This window comes from Elaeis guineensis, chromosome 5 (genome assembly GCF_000442705.2).
Source record: "Elaeis guineensis isolate ETL-2024a chromosome 5, EG11, whole genome shotgun sequence".
NCBI classification, from domain to species: Eukaryota; Viridiplantae; Streptophyta; class Magnoliopsida; order Arecales; family Arecaceae; genus Elaeis; species Elaeis guineensis.
In genome coordinates, this window is record NC_025997.2 from 130,356,160 (window position 1) to 130,372,606 (window position 16,447).

General features: G+C 41.6%; 1 protein-coding gene across 2 annotated transcripts; it reads left to right on the forward strand.

The window, feature by feature from the left end:
* Positions 1 to 1,598: 1,598 nt before the first annotated feature.
* Positions 1,599 to 9,499, forward strand: LOC105045636 (peptidyl-prolyl cis-trans isomerase FKBP20-1). 2 transcript variants are annotated; one of them, XM_010923987.4, is made up of 6 exons: positions 1,599 to 1,965; positions 5,304 to 5,432; positions 8,033 to 8,166; positions 8,261 to 8,340; positions 8,448 to 8,540; positions 9,047 to 9,499. In XM_010923987.4, exons 2-6 carry the CDS (start codon positions 5,324 to 5,326, stop codon positions 9,195 to 9,197), a joined length of 567 nt encoding a protein of 188 aa, XP_010922289.1. In that variant the 5' UTR covers positions 1,599 to 1,965; positions 5,304 to 5,323; the 3' UTR covers positions 9,198 to 9,499. The 2 variants fall into 2 exon arrangements, with proteins under 2 accessions (XP_010922289.1, XP_073114692.1); XM_073258591.1 differs by lacking the exon at positions 1,599 to 1,965 and adding an exon at positions 3,620 to 3,643.
* Positions 9,500 to 16,447: the final 6,948 nt, after the last annotated feature.

The window sequence follows — 16,447 nt, forward strand, 5'->3', positions numbered from 1 at the left end:
AAAACTAATATTTTTATGCTACACCCATCCATTTATGGATTTTTTTCTAAGACTACTAAAAATTAATCGAGTGTTCATATGATGAATTATTAGATCTTGCTATTCTAATATGTACAATGTCCTAAATTAACTCCTCACTTTCTTTGCTTCCTTGAATTAAATAATACTAAAAGCTTAATATTATATTTTCCATCCATATAGAGGTGGCTAGATATCTTTATTATAAGAGGCATCTACATGGGACTTAGTGGTACGAAATCTCCACTATATCCGCACAACAAAAGCAAAATAGTTCATAGCAGGGGTATGCAACCGCTTGTAAATTTAAGGATTACAGGATTGTAGTCCCATCTATTTTGAGTATTTAGATTCTTTCTTTCACACACAATACTTTCAGCTTTTTTATGAAAAGGAAGACCCCCACCACTATTTTATTAATTGAAATAAAGGAAAACCAAAATACAAGGGTTTTTTTTTTTTGAGAAAAAAATATGAAAGAAATAAAATTAAATAAAACCGCACAAATTGGTTTATAAGAAGAGGTTTGATACACAAAAGCACATTGTTATGCTTGTCAACCTCTTCACTGGTGCAAAGCCAGTCTCAAGTCTCAAACAATAGTAGAGCAGTAATTAGAACAACAGAAATGATTTCTTTTTTCCCATAAATATCCTATTACTGTATTCTCGCTACATCTCTCAACAAACAATCATCACCAATTGATCCCCAGCTTTCCTTCTTCCAGGCACTTCCTTTTCTTCCACATGGTCCAGAGAGACGAGAATAAAACTCTATCCTTGATATTTGCATAATGTTTTATTATACTTTCTGTGCTCTTTGTGAACAGGCAATGTAAGAAAAAAATGGTTAATAGTTAAGGATTAGGATCACATGATGCAATTGAATCCTAGTTGCCATTTGCTTCTGACAAGCACATTCCTAGTATGAAAGTATTCCTTTAGGGTGAATCGGATAAAAAACTCTCATCAAGCATGGCTTCCCTTCACCACACAGAACAAGTCCTCCAATATCTCAGACGTGAGCTTCCAAGAAAATGGATTTGCCCCCCTCGAAGGTCAAATGGCTCTGAGCAAATCCATTTGTAAGCTCTCTTATAAGTCCAACAGTCTTTGACATCAATTCATCTTCTCAATTCCCTCCATCCATTATGATATTGTTCTCAAAGGACTGAGTGTTGAGGACTGGAAACAGTAGTTTGAGAAGAGAGGAACCTAGCTACTGTTTTCCCCAAAATATGATATTCTCACAATCAGTCATCTTAAAACCTAATACTACTCCAAAAAGCATTCAGGTGTTTTTCCCTTAACGATAATTTGAACACTATCGAAAACTCAAACTTTAACTGATATAATTTTAAAACTAAAAAGGCATCCCAAGTTACATCCTATCTCCTTGTCCTGATCTGAGCCATCTTGCCACCGCATTGGCTTGCTTCAATATCACAGCCTTTGACCAGACTCTTCTGCCTCGCGCACGCAATCTGCAGCACGAATCACTAAGATCAGGAAGCAGAATAGCGACATAAGAACGGCGGATATGGGATGCAAATGCCGCGGGCAAGCAAGAAAGGGAGGGACGAGAGGCGGCGAATGGCCCGAGAGAGGGCGGATTAGATTAGTTTTAGATTGGATCGGGTCCAGGACCGCGAGTCGCCTTCCTTCTTTCTTTCAGTCTCTCCCTATTTGTCTAGTTGCCATCGCCGAGGAGCGATAGCTCTCGCTCTCCTCTTCCGAGCTTTTTTTCTTTCGAGGAAGGGAGGAGAAGAGAAAGGAGATCCTTCGTCTCCCTCTCTTCATATCTTTCTTGTGGGGCGATTCGGTTCTCGTGGTGGATTGATATATATTGAGGCCCGCTAATCGGAATTTATTCGAAGGGACGAGCTAGATCGGTCGTCGGTCTCACGATCTTGGAGGGACGGGTGCGAACAAGAATCTGGCGCGGCAGGCAATGCTTCCTTCTTGGCTTCTTTGCGTGTCCCCCCCCCTTTCCGTTCAAATTTCGATCGGTTTGTAATTCGAATTTACTTGCTGTGGATCGTGTAGTAGTTCACGGTGATTAGGGTTTTGAAATCATCTGGAACATTTTTTATGGTTGTCGTACTTGTTTGCGTTTCTTTTTTTTTTTTTTTTTTTTTTTTTTTTTTGCGTGCGTTTGTGTTGATCTTGTTCTTGTTTTCGTTGCACGATTTAAGTTAAAATATCGATCAAAACGCCACTAGATCGAAAATTTTGTGTTGGGCTTTTCTTTTTACCTATTGCTGGATGCTATGTGAATTAGAATCTTGATCATAACTTTCCATACCAAAATCATCCCTCTCTGCGAAACCTTGTTCCCATCGATTTCTTCGTTCCCGATCGAACAGACAAATTAGGAGTGGGGTTGAGAGGAGAAGGGTTTAAATTTTAAAGAAAGAAGGATGGTGGTGATAAAGAAGTAAAATTTCACGAGTACCATCCGAAATGAAGTGTCTTAGGAGCAGTGAAGTTCCAGTTCAGTAGTAATCATGATGAAAATTCTGCCAGTGAGAAATATACTATAGATATCCTTAATCTGACCTTGTAGTCGCAGGGTTTTGTGAGGGCGTGCAGGGCCACGAGTCGGAATGCATTAGCAAGGCATGCAGCTGGAAGGTTGCCGATGGGGTTTGTGTATTTTCACATAACATACTAAGTGGGCATAGTTACATGAATCTTGCTTTGACAAAATTCGGTGAAGACCTAAGATTCTTGGATGATGGAAAAGAAGGAAAATAAGATTGTAATTTTGGTGATTTTGACAGGAAGAATTGAAGGAAGTCGTCTTTTAAGGAGAGAGCTTTATTAGTTGGGAACTAGCGTCTAGACCAACGCTTGGCCATACAATAGAAAAATTATTGCCTGCACTGCGTGCACCAGCGTGGCTGTGCACTACATCAATCACCGAGGCTCGTTCATGTGGACCAATCACTGAGACAAGTGGAACCCACAGAAATGTGCCTAGGTGATTGGCACAGTGCACAACCAGCTGGTGCATGCAGTACAGCCAATAATTCCTCCTTTAGTGCTTGAATTTTTTGTGGTCGGTAGATTCTACCATCATTATAGCTGTAGGCAGTAATGGAAGATGGTGCCTGAGGCAGCTGCGGAGTTGCTCAATTGAATATCAGGAAGGACCTATCTTGCTTGGTTTAATGTAATGTCCCTATTTCTCATGGTTTAACATTATTCTATCCCAAACAAAATATACTGCCTGGAACTTTTATATGATAATATATTTTTTATCGTTCTTCCAAAAGAAAATATTATGTCCAAAACATTCTAATCCTGATTATTCATGTAATCGTATTCTTGTGTTAGAACCTACCTTAAATTGTGGACTCAAGGTATGTGTGATGGTTACTAATTGATTGATACTTGTTCTTTTGTTAAGACAATTTGCTAAGTTTTTTTGTTCTCCCCTTATTTATGACGTATTTCAGCGTTATCTGTCCTTATCACTGCTAGACAATACCAATTTATATTCTAGTTCATGTTCAATATTCATTACTTAAACAACTTGTTCAGCAATCTGGAGGTTGTGGGCTTGGCGACAGGGTGACAGTATTTTGTATTCTGATTTTTTGGACTGCCCTTATACCAGAATGGTACGACCGTCTGCATGTACTAAAAAAAAAAAAAACTTGTTCTTGTTGTACTAAGAAATGCGTAAAAGTTCTTGCCTTATTTTTAAACTTTCTCATTTCTATCATACTCATCAGCAATTATATGTGTCTCCCATTTTATTCTCTTATTATCTTTTAACTTCTTTCCACATTTGACTTGCCTGCCTGAATGGTATCTCCTGTTTTTAGTATACCTTCTAGAAAACGTGTATTTTGTGTCAGGGACTTACCCCCATAGGATAACCAAGAATGACCACAAATCTGATAGTGACAGCATTACACTCATTCAATATTGTTCTTTCGCATGTTGTTGACTTCATCAAGTAAATATTGTTAAGGGCTATGAAACTTTTAGTTTGTTGTTGGCGGAAGATACTATAGTTAAAACAAACCTATTACCAAGTTTGTTGTCTTTTGCACTTTTAATTGAATTAGATGGAGGGTGAATGAAGAGGACATATGATTCTGAAGCATTACATTACTTTAACATGTTAGAAAAATTGAAGGAACAAAGCTTACAAGATAATATGATGCCATACTTGTTGATTAGGCTGAAATTTAGGCAATAGTGCAAGCACTCACAATGCATGTGGAGATTAGATTATTAAGGGTAGCATTTGGTATAAGTAGGAGACAGTTAGATAGAAATTCATTTAGAAGGTTAACTGCTACATAAAAAGAGGATGAGTTGCTGGAAGACTATTTTAGCATGGCTTTCCGCAATGAAAACAAATTTGGCCCTGCTACATGGAGGTTGGGTATATGTGCTGCTGATAAGGAAAATGGACATGAGACAATACAAGAACTGAGTAGAAGTTTAGGAAGGGTTGGAAAAGCTTAGCATCTGATAAGTGATACGGATAGAAGCTTAACTTCTGTTAGTATTGAACAATATAAGGGCATGTTTGGATAATTCTATGCAATCCAGTGAGATCACAGGACCACAAGCCAGACCAGGACTATATTCACAGAATTCCTACAAATAGGTTCAGAGTGGGCTGGCCTGAATACCATCGGGGAAAAAAACCTCAACAAATTTTTTTCTCCCTGTAGGAACAGGCTGGGAAAGGTCTAGTTAACATGGGTTGGGCCAAGCCTTATATTCTATGGTATTAGAAATCTTGTTTCCAATCTTGAGGATCCAGTAGGATTATCCAAACAAGCCCTAAGAGGAATCAAGAACTTGAATGATACTGCGAAGGGGTTGAAAAGCATGACATTTGATGATATTGAATGATCCGAGAAGCTTGAACGATATAAAGGGAATCAAGAACGCAAATGCAACAGAGATTGGGCTCCTTGCTTAGTTGTGCTAGTTATGTTGTTTGATTTGGTGACTGAATATTTTAGTTATTTCTCCGGTCCTCATGATACTCCACTAGCGTTGTTCATCTATAAGCATATGAAGCAATACAAACTGCTATTATTTCTTATGGCTCTTCAGGGCCTAAACATGCATATATAGTCCATGTCTGCTTGTGTGTTTCTATGCATGTGTGCATCTCTCTCTCTCTCCCCCCCTCCCTCCCCGCCCCCCTTTATGTGTGTCTGTGCGTGTCTTTTGTGTGGTGGGCCTTCTTTTTGCATGATTTTCCTTAATTTTACTTTGCTCTTTCTTTTTTGTTTGTTTTCTTTTTGACAGATCTCTGAAAGCACACAGCCATGGATGATGCAGTAGATTTGACCGGGGATGGAGGTGTAGTCAAGAGCGTTATAAGGAAAGCCAGAGCTGACGCAAGTGCACCATCAGATAACCTTTCCCTTGTTGATGGTATTGACATCTCTCTACTTTCATTCACTTGCTTTTTTAGCAAACAGATTGAATTTTGGTAATGTAAGCTCTGCAAACAGATTGAGACATTTACCCTTCAAAATATAGCAGAATTAGCATATTTTATCTCTTTATTTATACAATCATACTATAACTAAAACTGTTCTTTAGGCCTTTTGACTGAGCTGAGCAGCTTTGATCCTTAGCTGAACTTGATAATAGGGAAGAAAATAAAAGCAAATGTGGAGCTTCAAATCTGAAATCAAGAAACAATGTTACTTTGACAAGTATGTGGAGTCTGTAATATGACATGGGGCACATTATTTTTAAAATCTTATAATCCATGATGTGGATCTTACTATCTATATGAAAAAAAAGGCTCTGAACAATCTGGATGTCATTCTTGGATCATGATCAATTAGGATGATAAGATAGATTTGTCTAATGCATCGTTCAATTTCTTGGATCATAAGATTTGACATGATCATTTTATTTACATACCAAATCATGTGGAAGTCTATTTATATGATGTATTGGACTATGTGTCTTGTAAAATTGCTTACTTATCCTTAATAAATTTGAGTACGTAAAATCAGCAATCCGGTTAGGGTTAGATAAAGAAACAGAAGATTTAGGGTTCATGGGATTAAGATCAAATGGCCAAGTTTTTGTATTTTTTCATTCATTCATTAAAGACTGATACTTTTTTCTAGAAAATATTCTGCCTAAAAGAGTAACTGATTGATAGGTTGCATATACCCTTAAGTAACTAGGCATGTTTTTCCATTAGATGCTATATATGGGTTTAGATAGTGGAAACTACCACTTCTTATATGTGGCTTTCTTCTTCATTCTTCTACTTAATGATTACACATTTTTCGGTTTTGACAATATTATGTCTTTATTATGTTCAAAGGAATTAGAAAAATCTTATGATCCATAGTTTGATCTACAATCCAATTTATCCCCCTCTACAATTTGTGACTTGATTATATCCAGACAACAATATTGAGGTTAAGTTGTTGTGTATTGTTTTTCTCTTTTCTTAAAGCTCTTTTCGAGTCCCTTTGCTTTCCCTTCTTGACAGAGGCCCTGAAGACAAAGAACGATTTTTGCTTGCACTCATAACCTATTCATTGTGTTTGTTGGTTGAAAAGAATATGACTGTTAACCTTAAATGTGGTGTCTGTAATATTCTGTTACCTGCAGAGCAGTTGCTTCTGATCCTTAGTCAAAATGCTTTCTCGAAGCTAACCAGACATTTAAATGTGAAGCAATAATTGACAACTTACTGTCACAAGGCTTCATGATGTTTTTGTATATAAAAAGGAAAATTGTCAGGCTCCTATTTCTGCTGATCCTCATTCTTTTAATCGCATCCCTCATTCTCTTTCTCTCACACACACATGCCCGCATGCACACGCTTGTACACATGCCCATGTGATTGTATTTCCAGATGAGGATTTATTTTGCTGTTTGCCTAGCCTTTTGAAATAGTGGTGATCATTTGAGTAGGCATGCAAATAAACTTTCTATTATATTGCAGCATTTATTATGTGACCAAAGTATAAACCAACAGAATCTTATGATGACAGCACAGGAGAAACGTGCAGCTTATAAGGCAAAAAGACAGTAAAACTTATATTGGAGCTTAGCTATGCATCTTATTTAGTCAATCATATGTTAGGCTTTTGTTTCTGCTGAATCAGTTGTTCCTGCCTTTAGATATATCCTTTGTCAATGATGCTTACACTTAGTTACATAGAGGTGGTATATATTCTGTCCATATAATATTTCACTGACTTCTTGTAGAATATGTTATCATCTATGTTGTTGCATTCCATCCCTGAAATCTGAAAATCCCAGTAAATCCAATTGTTACCTCTGTATGTTATGAATGTTCATAACTTGATGCCATTGCCTTGGGAGGTAGGTTTCAATACATTTTGTAAGTTAGTTTTCTGTTTTCAGTTTTTCCTGAAATAATTTCTTTCAGTTAGCTTGTGTGCCTGATTGCAAATACTGACCAAATTTTCTAACTAATAATTCTGTGTGTTCTCTATGATCTTATGGATTATTATCAAAAATCTCATGATGCCAATCCTTGTCATAGACATCGAAATCCTATTTGGCCTTCGTGTATTGAAGCCCAAAGGTTAATGATGACCTTTGGAGATACATCACTCATCAGATTTTAATGCCACTAATCATAACATTCTTCTGAGTGGTTGAACCTTTGTTCGACGATGGAAATACTTGAACCCTTCAGATTTCACAGATTTGTCAGAAGCCAGGATGGGTGATGTTGTAGGCCTGGTACAAAGCAACAGTGCATATTTGAGCTAGGGATTTGTCTGCATCTCAGATCAACATTTGTAGAAAACTAAAAGTTGTGGAATCATTATGGATACCTCAGATGGCCTTCTCAAGGCTGTAAATTATGGGAGGACACCTTTCTCTAGGGCGCGCGCGCGCACACACATATATATATGAAGACTTGTGATCAACCATGATGATCTGCCTAATAAGGGAGAATGTTAGTTTTTCGGTCACTTTTCCTTGCTAATCAATTCAGTTTCTTGATTGTTTGAACTTGGCAGTTCATTATGAAGGCACCCTTGCTGACACTGGTGAAGTTTTCGATACTACACATGAAGACAATACTGTTTTCTCATTTGAGCTTGGCAAGGGCTCAGTTATCAAGGCCTGGGATATAGCAGTAAGAACTATGAAGGTAAACTAAACTATATGGCTAGATTAATGAGGTTCTCTTGATTTCTGTTGGAGGTATTTAGTTACATAGCCATCTATCTATTGGATTCTTCAAGGTTGGGGAGGTTGCAAAAATTACTTGCAAGCCAGACTATGCCTATGGAAGTGCTGGTTCTCCTCCAGATATACCACCAAAGTAATGCCCATGTTTTTGCTTCCCTTTCATATCCCTTTGGCACCTCTATTTTTATTACTGGCAACTCATGAACTGTAAAGCTAACCAGCAGAATTTGGGAGGTGCAGTGCAACTCTGATCTTTGAGGTGGAATTGGTAGCTTGCAGACCGCGGAAAGGTGCCAGTCTTGGTAGTGTTTCAGATGAAAAGGCAAGGCTTGAGTAAGTGAAACTGTCAATTCCTGCTGCATTAATATCTGCTTTGAATCTGGAATTGTGTTGCTGTGTCATATGGGGCACAGTGGTGGCCTAACGGGATATTACATGCATATTCAAACTGCTTATCAGTTCACATCTTCCAGAAATTCCAGTCTTATCAGAATACTTATATTAACACATCTTCGGTGAATGCATCCTTGCTGCTCCAACCATATTATTGAGGTTACATCCCATTTAATGAGCAGAAGGCACATATCTCTGAGAAAAGCCCCATGAAACCTTATGATTTTTAATTTTTCAATATCCATGACCTGTAATGGTAGAAGACTGAAAGGTGTTGATTAGGTTACGTTTCCGTAAGATTGATGCTGCAGCTTGGCTTGTGAACTTACATAGCCTTAGAGTGCCACGGAATGGGTTTTTGGATTCTTCTGTGTTGAAAGGCATTTGTAACTTAACATGCAGGTAGCTAATGATGCTGGCCTATTGACAATATTTATCTCAATCAGGGAATTAAAGAAGCAGAGGGAGATGACAGCCGCACTCAAAGAGGAAGAGAAAAAAAGGAGAGAAGAGGCAAAGGCTGCAGCTGCTGCAAGAATACAAGCCAAGTTAGAAGCAAAGAAGCACCAGGGAAAGGGCAAGGGAAAAGCAAAATAGATGTCTGTGATTTGCTTCCTGGACAAAGTTGGACCTAGAAATGAATCGATGAAAAACATATTTGGAGCCTTCAAAAGTTTAAGAACATCAACATATTTGGTGCCCCTTGAATATGTGTAAAGCTTTCCCGCCATTTGTCTCTGAAAATATTGCAGCAGGGAAAAAGTCGAGCAAAACTCAGTGTAATTATATCTGCAGCCTTTGCATTCCTGATGAGATTTGTCTGAGAATAAAAAGGGAAACTTTTTAACTAGTCTGTACAATAAAAACATTCAATTACTGCGGAAGCAGTAACCGCTTTAGCCCTTGATCGATGGATGTCTCCTCGCACAAAGTGGTGCATGAAAAGAGTAAGTAGCGACAGCTTATTGGAACATCACGGGAGCTGAAATGTATGGTTTTGTCATGGGGCCTCCTGGTAATGTCATCTGGAACATGGATTTAAACAGGACACTGTTCGCTGGAAAACCGCACTGCAGGATTGGATGGTGGAAGTCAAAACCAAGCTGATTCAAGTACAATAGAGCAGGAGGGTTTAGGGTTTCAAGCTCGGAGTGACAAACAAGTGACGCCCGTAAGGCCTCTCCTGAAATTCGCTACTTTGAGATCAAGAAATTCGTAGCCGTTCCGGTGGCGATGAGCCAATCTGCAGTAAGACCGTAAGAGACAAGATATCTCTTGGCTCGGTTAAGAGTGCGTGCGCATCCTCACAACGTGGTAAGAGTTCTATGGGGGATGAGAAAAACATTTTGAGGGGAAAACATATTGAATTTTGGGTTTTAATTGTTTCTGCAAACTTTCGAAAAATATTTAATACCCTCCACTCTCCCCGGTAGTGATGGCCTGTCAGAAGTGTGCTCTACCTATGCGCACAAGTAATTCCACGAAGGACTAGGTGTGTTGCTTGTCCACTTGTCATCTCTCTCTACTTGGCTGACATCTACTCATAATGTTGCTTGGGAAATTGTTTAATATTAATTGCTGTGTCTCGGCTTTTTTTTTTGGGCTCTCTCTGGCTTTTTCGCAAGCAGATGATCGTGATGATGGCAGGTGGGGTGGAAGGCAAAGGGAAGGTTGTTGGGAACGGTAGGGAACCGATGCCCATCTCCGACGGAAGGGGGAGGGCATGGGCAAAAATGGCTGGGAGGCAAGCGCAGCAACCTATGTAGATGTCTCACAAGATCTTCGAGTCAAAGTTCGAACAACTCCGATGATACTTCATCAAAATCTTGGAGTTTCTGGAGGAGGAAATGGAGGAAAGGACTCAATGGGAGAGAATCTTTGTCTTGGTTTGAAGCTTGGGCCGGCGGGTTCTTATGGATTGCATTGTTAGGGATTTCAAGTTGAAGGGCAATCTCCTAAACAAGGTTGAATCTTTCTCTTTGATGGAAGATTATCTTTTCTTTCGTTTCAAATCAGAGGAGACCAACTCTATTCTCCATGGAGGGCCATGGATCACCATCCTGCAGTTGTTGGCGTTGGAACCTTGGGTGTCGGATTTCGTCCCAGGCACCAACATTGTCAAGATGGCCATGGTATGGTTATGCCTCCCTCAGCTTCTGATAGAGTTGTAGACTACTTTTAGGCATCGTGAAGGAAGTTGGCAACTCGGTCTCCATTGACGACTTCACGGACCAGTTGAAGAAGGTAGGATTTGCAAGGATTTGGATGGAGATCGACTCTATGAAGCCCGATGTTTTTATCAGGGGGAAGAAAATGGTATTTTGGCAGCTGTTCATCTATGAAAATCTACATGTTGTTTGCTTTCGGTGTGGTCGTATCTTTCGATGATGGGTACGAGGTTTCTCTGACAGATTCAATGCCAAGCGGGAGCAGGAGAGGGCATCCTCTCCGTCCAAAGAATGTTGTTGAGACCCTACTATCACCTATGGAGGTTTGGGTTGAGGAGTCGGGGCTCGGTGCTGAGGAGCGTGACTGCCATGCTCCGTTTTGACTTGGGCCGTGGGTGGTTACTTCGTGGATTCATTCGCCAAGAGTCATTCCAATGGTGGTGAAGGGGAAGACATTCGAATCGCGATCGATTGTGGGGGCGGCTAGCTCGGAGCATCCGGGCTCACCTCCTAAAGTGGTAAATCTGTCAAAATTCTTTCTGGATTTTGAGGGCTGGCAAAAGCTGGCCAAGGTTGCTTGCCGGCGGTCGCCTTCCTGTGACTCTACTGAATCGATGGTGGAAGTCCCGACTTAGAATGAGTCAGCATTCTGGCTTGGACCCGGGGGCTGGCTTGGACCCGATGATTTTAGGCCAGGGAGTGAGCCCAACTCCCTTGGACCTATGGATGGTAGATGCGGGCCAGGGCTCGGCCCATCTAAAGCGGGCCTAGAGCCTGGGGCCTGTGAAGCGATCGGATGGGGCCGTGGAGCCCATTCTGGGACCCAATGCATCAGGGGCTAGCTCTCAGTCTCCCGTTTGGGCTCCTACGACTGCTCCTATTGTTGGTGGAGGGGCTCCCACTGCCTTGATGGTGATGGTGACATCCGACGATAAGGATACGGCCCCGGCATCAGGAAAAGAGGCAGTGGTCGGCCCAGTTCAACCTCCTACGGCTGCTGCAGGAAGTCCTTGCCGATGCCTTTGGTTGTGGATGCATGTGTGGCAGGGTTGATTGGCCGGTCAGAGGTAGGAGGTTTGGCAACGGAGGAGCGTCCGGATGATGGTGTTGCTAATGAAGCGTCAAATGATGGGGGAGGTATCCCTTTAGTGCTCCTCTTGGGGTCTGATTTGGACAGCTCTGTCCATACTCCCGAGGGGCATGGAAGCGGGTTTGGATCGATTGTGGTGGGGTGCATACTTGCTCCTCATGGGCTGGTCAAAGGGGAGATGAAGGACCATACTACAATTATTGCATGGCTGTAAGCGATCTTAAATGAAGCTAAAACTGGGTTTCTGAAGGTGGGCATCCAAGGAGCAAAGCAACTCTTCAAGGCTATGCGGAAGGACCTGGCATGGCCCCCTCTAGCAATGCTTCTCAATAATGAAGATTTTGGTGTGGAATGTTAGAGGGTTGGAAAGCCATCCTTCTTCTCCACTTATAGAAGGCTGGTTCACCAACATGATGCAAACTTGTGTGTGTTTCTTGAAACTCAACTATCGGATAGGAGCTTGGAACGGGCTTAGCGACATCTCTCGCACTCTTGGGGTTTTGTTGCTATTGAGTCTCAGGGTCTTATGGGAGGGTTGATTGTTGTGTGGAAAAAGAGGATGTCACTGTGGATGTATTACATGAGTATAATCAACAGATGGTTGTGGTTATTTTTGATGTTAATGAAAAGCCTTTACTCTTATACAGTGTCGATGCTAGCATTGATTATAGGCTGCGGAAGGTGTTATGGAATGAGACTTTCAGAGGGGTCGATCAAGATCTCTCCTTTCTTATTGCAGGGGACTTCAATTACATTGATGGGTCTCAGGAGAAAAGAGAGAGTAGGCTATTTTCGGACAACATTGGAGCAAAGGAATTCGGGAGTTCATTTGTCATAATGGTCTTATTGATCTTGATTTTTTCGGTCCTAGATTCACTTGGTGCAACAATCAACAGGATAGTGCTCGGGTTTGAGAGTGCATTGACAGAGCTTTTACTGCGATTAGGTGCATGCAATGATTTTCGAGCCACCAAGACAGCCATCTTCCGAGGATTGCCTCTAATCATAGTTCTATTTTGATCTCCACTGTTACTGATTATTCTTACTGAACCCCTTTCTGATTCAAGAAATTTTGAATCTCCTACCCCCAATCTTGGAATATTGTTCGGGAGGTATAGAGATTGTCAATTTATGGCAATGCTACGTACAGGACTTCTCACAGGTTGGAGATCATGAGGTATAGACTCAAGAGGTGGAATCAGATAGAGGTTGGTGACATCTTCATGAGACTTAAGGAGGTTAAGGCATCTATTTCTGACCTTCAAATTAGGGAGGATACGAAAGGAGGACTATCAGCCAATGACCTTGTTGTCCTCAAGGCCAGGCTTGCACTTCATCATTCTCAACTTAGACAATAGGAGGTCTGCTGGTGCCAGAAATCTAGAGTTCAATGGTTGAGGGAATGAGATAGGAACACCCGCTTTTTTCACCAGTCTACTGTTATAAGGAGGCAAAGGAATCGGATCCATCTGCTGAGGGCTCCCAATGGGTGGTGGCTTAATAGTGCCGATGAGATGAGGGAGGAGATCATTAGCTTTTTTCGATCGAGATGGTCTGTACAGCTGGGCGAGGTCGAGTAGGCCCAACCATCCTTACCGATCAATCAAGTCTCGCTCAGGGAGAATGCCTCTTTGATTGGTGAGGTGTCCAGGGAGGAGATTCATGGGGCGATCTGAGCTATGATGGAGGATAAAGCCTCTGGCCCTGATGGCTTCCTCCTTTCTTCTTCAGACGATATTGGGCTATCATCTACGATTAGATGGTGGAGGCAATTCAGCAGTTTTCTTACTACGGCTCTGATGTTGGATGATTGGAAAAGGACTTTCATTGTGCTCATTCCAAAGAGGTAGGACATCGCTAAGCCCAATCACTATAGGCCCATCAGCTTATGCACTACTCCATACCAAATTTGTGCTAAGATTTTGGTGAGCAGGTTGAAGCCAATCCTTCCCCATCTGATTAGTCCCGAGCAAGAGGCTTTTGTTGGGGTTTGTAGTATATCCGATAATGTCTTGATTGCATAGGAATTCATGTATGATCTGTAGAGTCCCTATCTGAAGATATCTCATGACCATCAAGCTTGATATGGAGAGAACCTATGATTGAGTGTGCTGGGCATTCTTTTACAAGGCCCTAGAAGATTTTGGATTCCATAGCTGGTGGATCAGTTGGATCAGAGGATGTATGCATGCTCCCTCCATCCTAATTAATGGCATACCATCGGATTTTTTTCACTCAGTTGGCCTTCGTCAAGATTGTCCTCTATCCCCCTACCTATTTATTTTATGTGTTGATGCTTTGCAATTGGTGACCATGAGTTGAGGTGTTAACTGTTACATGCCGGCTCGTGGGGCACAGTCAATTCCGCACCTATTTTTCGCAGATGACTGCTTGTTGGTGGGCTGCGCATCAGCTCAGAACGATGTAGCTTTTAGGAGGATTATGGAGTACTGCATTGCTTCTAGTCAAAAGGTGAACCTGACAAAGTCTGCTCTCTACTTTAGCCTGAAGACCAAAGTTCAAGATAGGCAGGCGATTAGGGAGATCCTTGGTATTATGGAGCATACTGGAGCCTTGCATTATCTCGATGTTCCTATTACTGGGCACCATCTTCGGAGGTCCAATTGTATTGAATTGGAGGAGTCGATTCGTGGCCGTTTGGAGGGTTCACAGTCCAGAGTGCTGTTGATAATGACCAGAGTTATCCTAATCAAGTCAGTCCTCAGTGCTATTCATATGTATCTTTTATCTCATACCATTGCTCCGATATCTCTTTTGGCGAGGCTTGAATAGCAATTCAAGAGCTTTCTGTGGGGCTCTCGCTGGGTGGGACTGGAGTTTACCTTGTAGCCTGGGATGTGGTATGCCTACCATTCAATGAGAGGCAGCTGGGTGTTCAATCCCTTCAGGTCCGATGTAAGGTTCTGATTGTCCGATATGCTGCAATATTTCTGATTCATCCTGACAGTCCTTGGAGTGTGATGATGCATGTCAAGCATGACAAGTGGAATAGGATGGATGATATTCATATCAGTCGAAGCAGTTCCTATATATGGAAGGAGATATGTGGACGTGCTCCTGATGCTTTGGCACAGATGACATGGCTTCTAGGGGACGAACAGTCGATTGACCTCCTACAGGATCCCTGACTGTCCGACATCTCTCTGAGTCGGTGGCCGACCATCATCAGTACGAAGATTGGTGATAGAGCATAGGTGTGTGACCTCTTCCAATCAGAGGTGAGGAATTGAAATGTGCAGCTGATTGCCAATTTCTTCTATGAGTTGCTAGCAGAGAGGGTGATATCTCGGGCGATCCCTGGGATCGGACGTTAGGGCTTGGCACTCATCATGCACCTCTAGGGTGGTGACCAGAGATCTTTGTGAGACCTCTAGGAGCGAGCCGACAAGGATGATGGATGGTGTCTGAATTTGGAGACTAAATCCATCTCAGGCTGAATGTTTCTATAGAAGGTTGCTTGGAGTCGACTATCGATCAAGATTCTGCTAAGAACCAAAGGGGTGGACATTCTGACTTCTTGTCCCTCTTGCGATATGGTAGATGAGACCTTAAAGTACATGCTTCTTCTATGTCCTGGAGCGAGATAGGTGTGGCGTTTGGTTAACCACCCCCCCCCCCCCCTCCCCTTTTTATGGTTTGATTTAGGAGAGCGACTTGTCCGATCCTTGATGGCCTTAAGATGGAGCATGGAGTATGACACCACTAGATTCATTGGCATTAAGATAACTTATACTGCTTATCATATTTGGCTTGCTTGGAATGCAGGAATCTTTGAGGCGAGTTGGCAATCGATGAGACTGATTTTTGAGAGAGCCATGACTCAGACCGTAGAGATTGATGATTCACCATTCAATTTGACTTTTCAAATGTGAGACAGCTGGGATTTTCTTTTTCATAGAGTGCAGAGGAAGATTTTTCTCTCTCGAGAGCCTCCACCTCCGACCTTCCTAAAGATCAATTTTAATGACAATATCATTGACAGAAGAGGCGAAATGAATTTTATGATCCGAAACCCCGACTCTCGATTTATTGCAATCGAGGGTATCCGAATAATGGAGACCACTATGCCCGCTGCTAAGCTGAGAATGTCCTATAAAGATATTATTTATGCAAGGATGATTCTTAGAGCCGATCAAATGGTGATCGAGGGAGACTCGTTGATGGTGATAATCTGACTTCAAAGGCTGCAGAACTTTTGAAGGCTGCAGAACCATACGACTGCTTGTCAATCCCTGATGCACAACATCCACCATCTACTTTGAAGACGCCCCTCTCACGAGATTTGACACACCTATCATGAGACAAAAGCATGGCAAACTAACTAAATGGCCTCATTTGTTACTCACGACTCCTTCTCTTTTGCTTCCATCCTTCCACGACATTCTTGTCTCTGATCTTTTGAATTATATTTACATTAAGATTGAATGAAATAACCACCTTATCTAATATATATACACACACACACACTTAATATTTTAATACAGCATTGCTGCATGTTAGCACGAGAATGACGTATCCTAATGCCTACATCTCTTGTTTACCTCCATGAGAGGCGTAGAATACTGCGG

What these genes read in the sequence shown, in the direction of transcription:
- LOC105045636 (XM_010923987.4), top strand. Translation starts at nt 5,324, where the DNA reads ATGGATGATGCAGTAGATTTGACCGGGGATGGAGGTGTAGTCAAGAGC. An exon ending in TAACCTTTCCCTTGTTGATG is followed by an intron (nt 5,433 to 8,032) that starts GTATTGACATCT and finishes TGAACTTGGCAG; the next exon opens with TTCATTATGAAGGCACCCTT. An exon ending in TAGCAGTAAGAACTATGAAG is followed by an intron (nt 8,167 to 8,260) that starts GTAAACTAAACT and finishes GGATTCTTCAAG; the next exon opens with GTTGGGGAGGTTGCAAAAAT.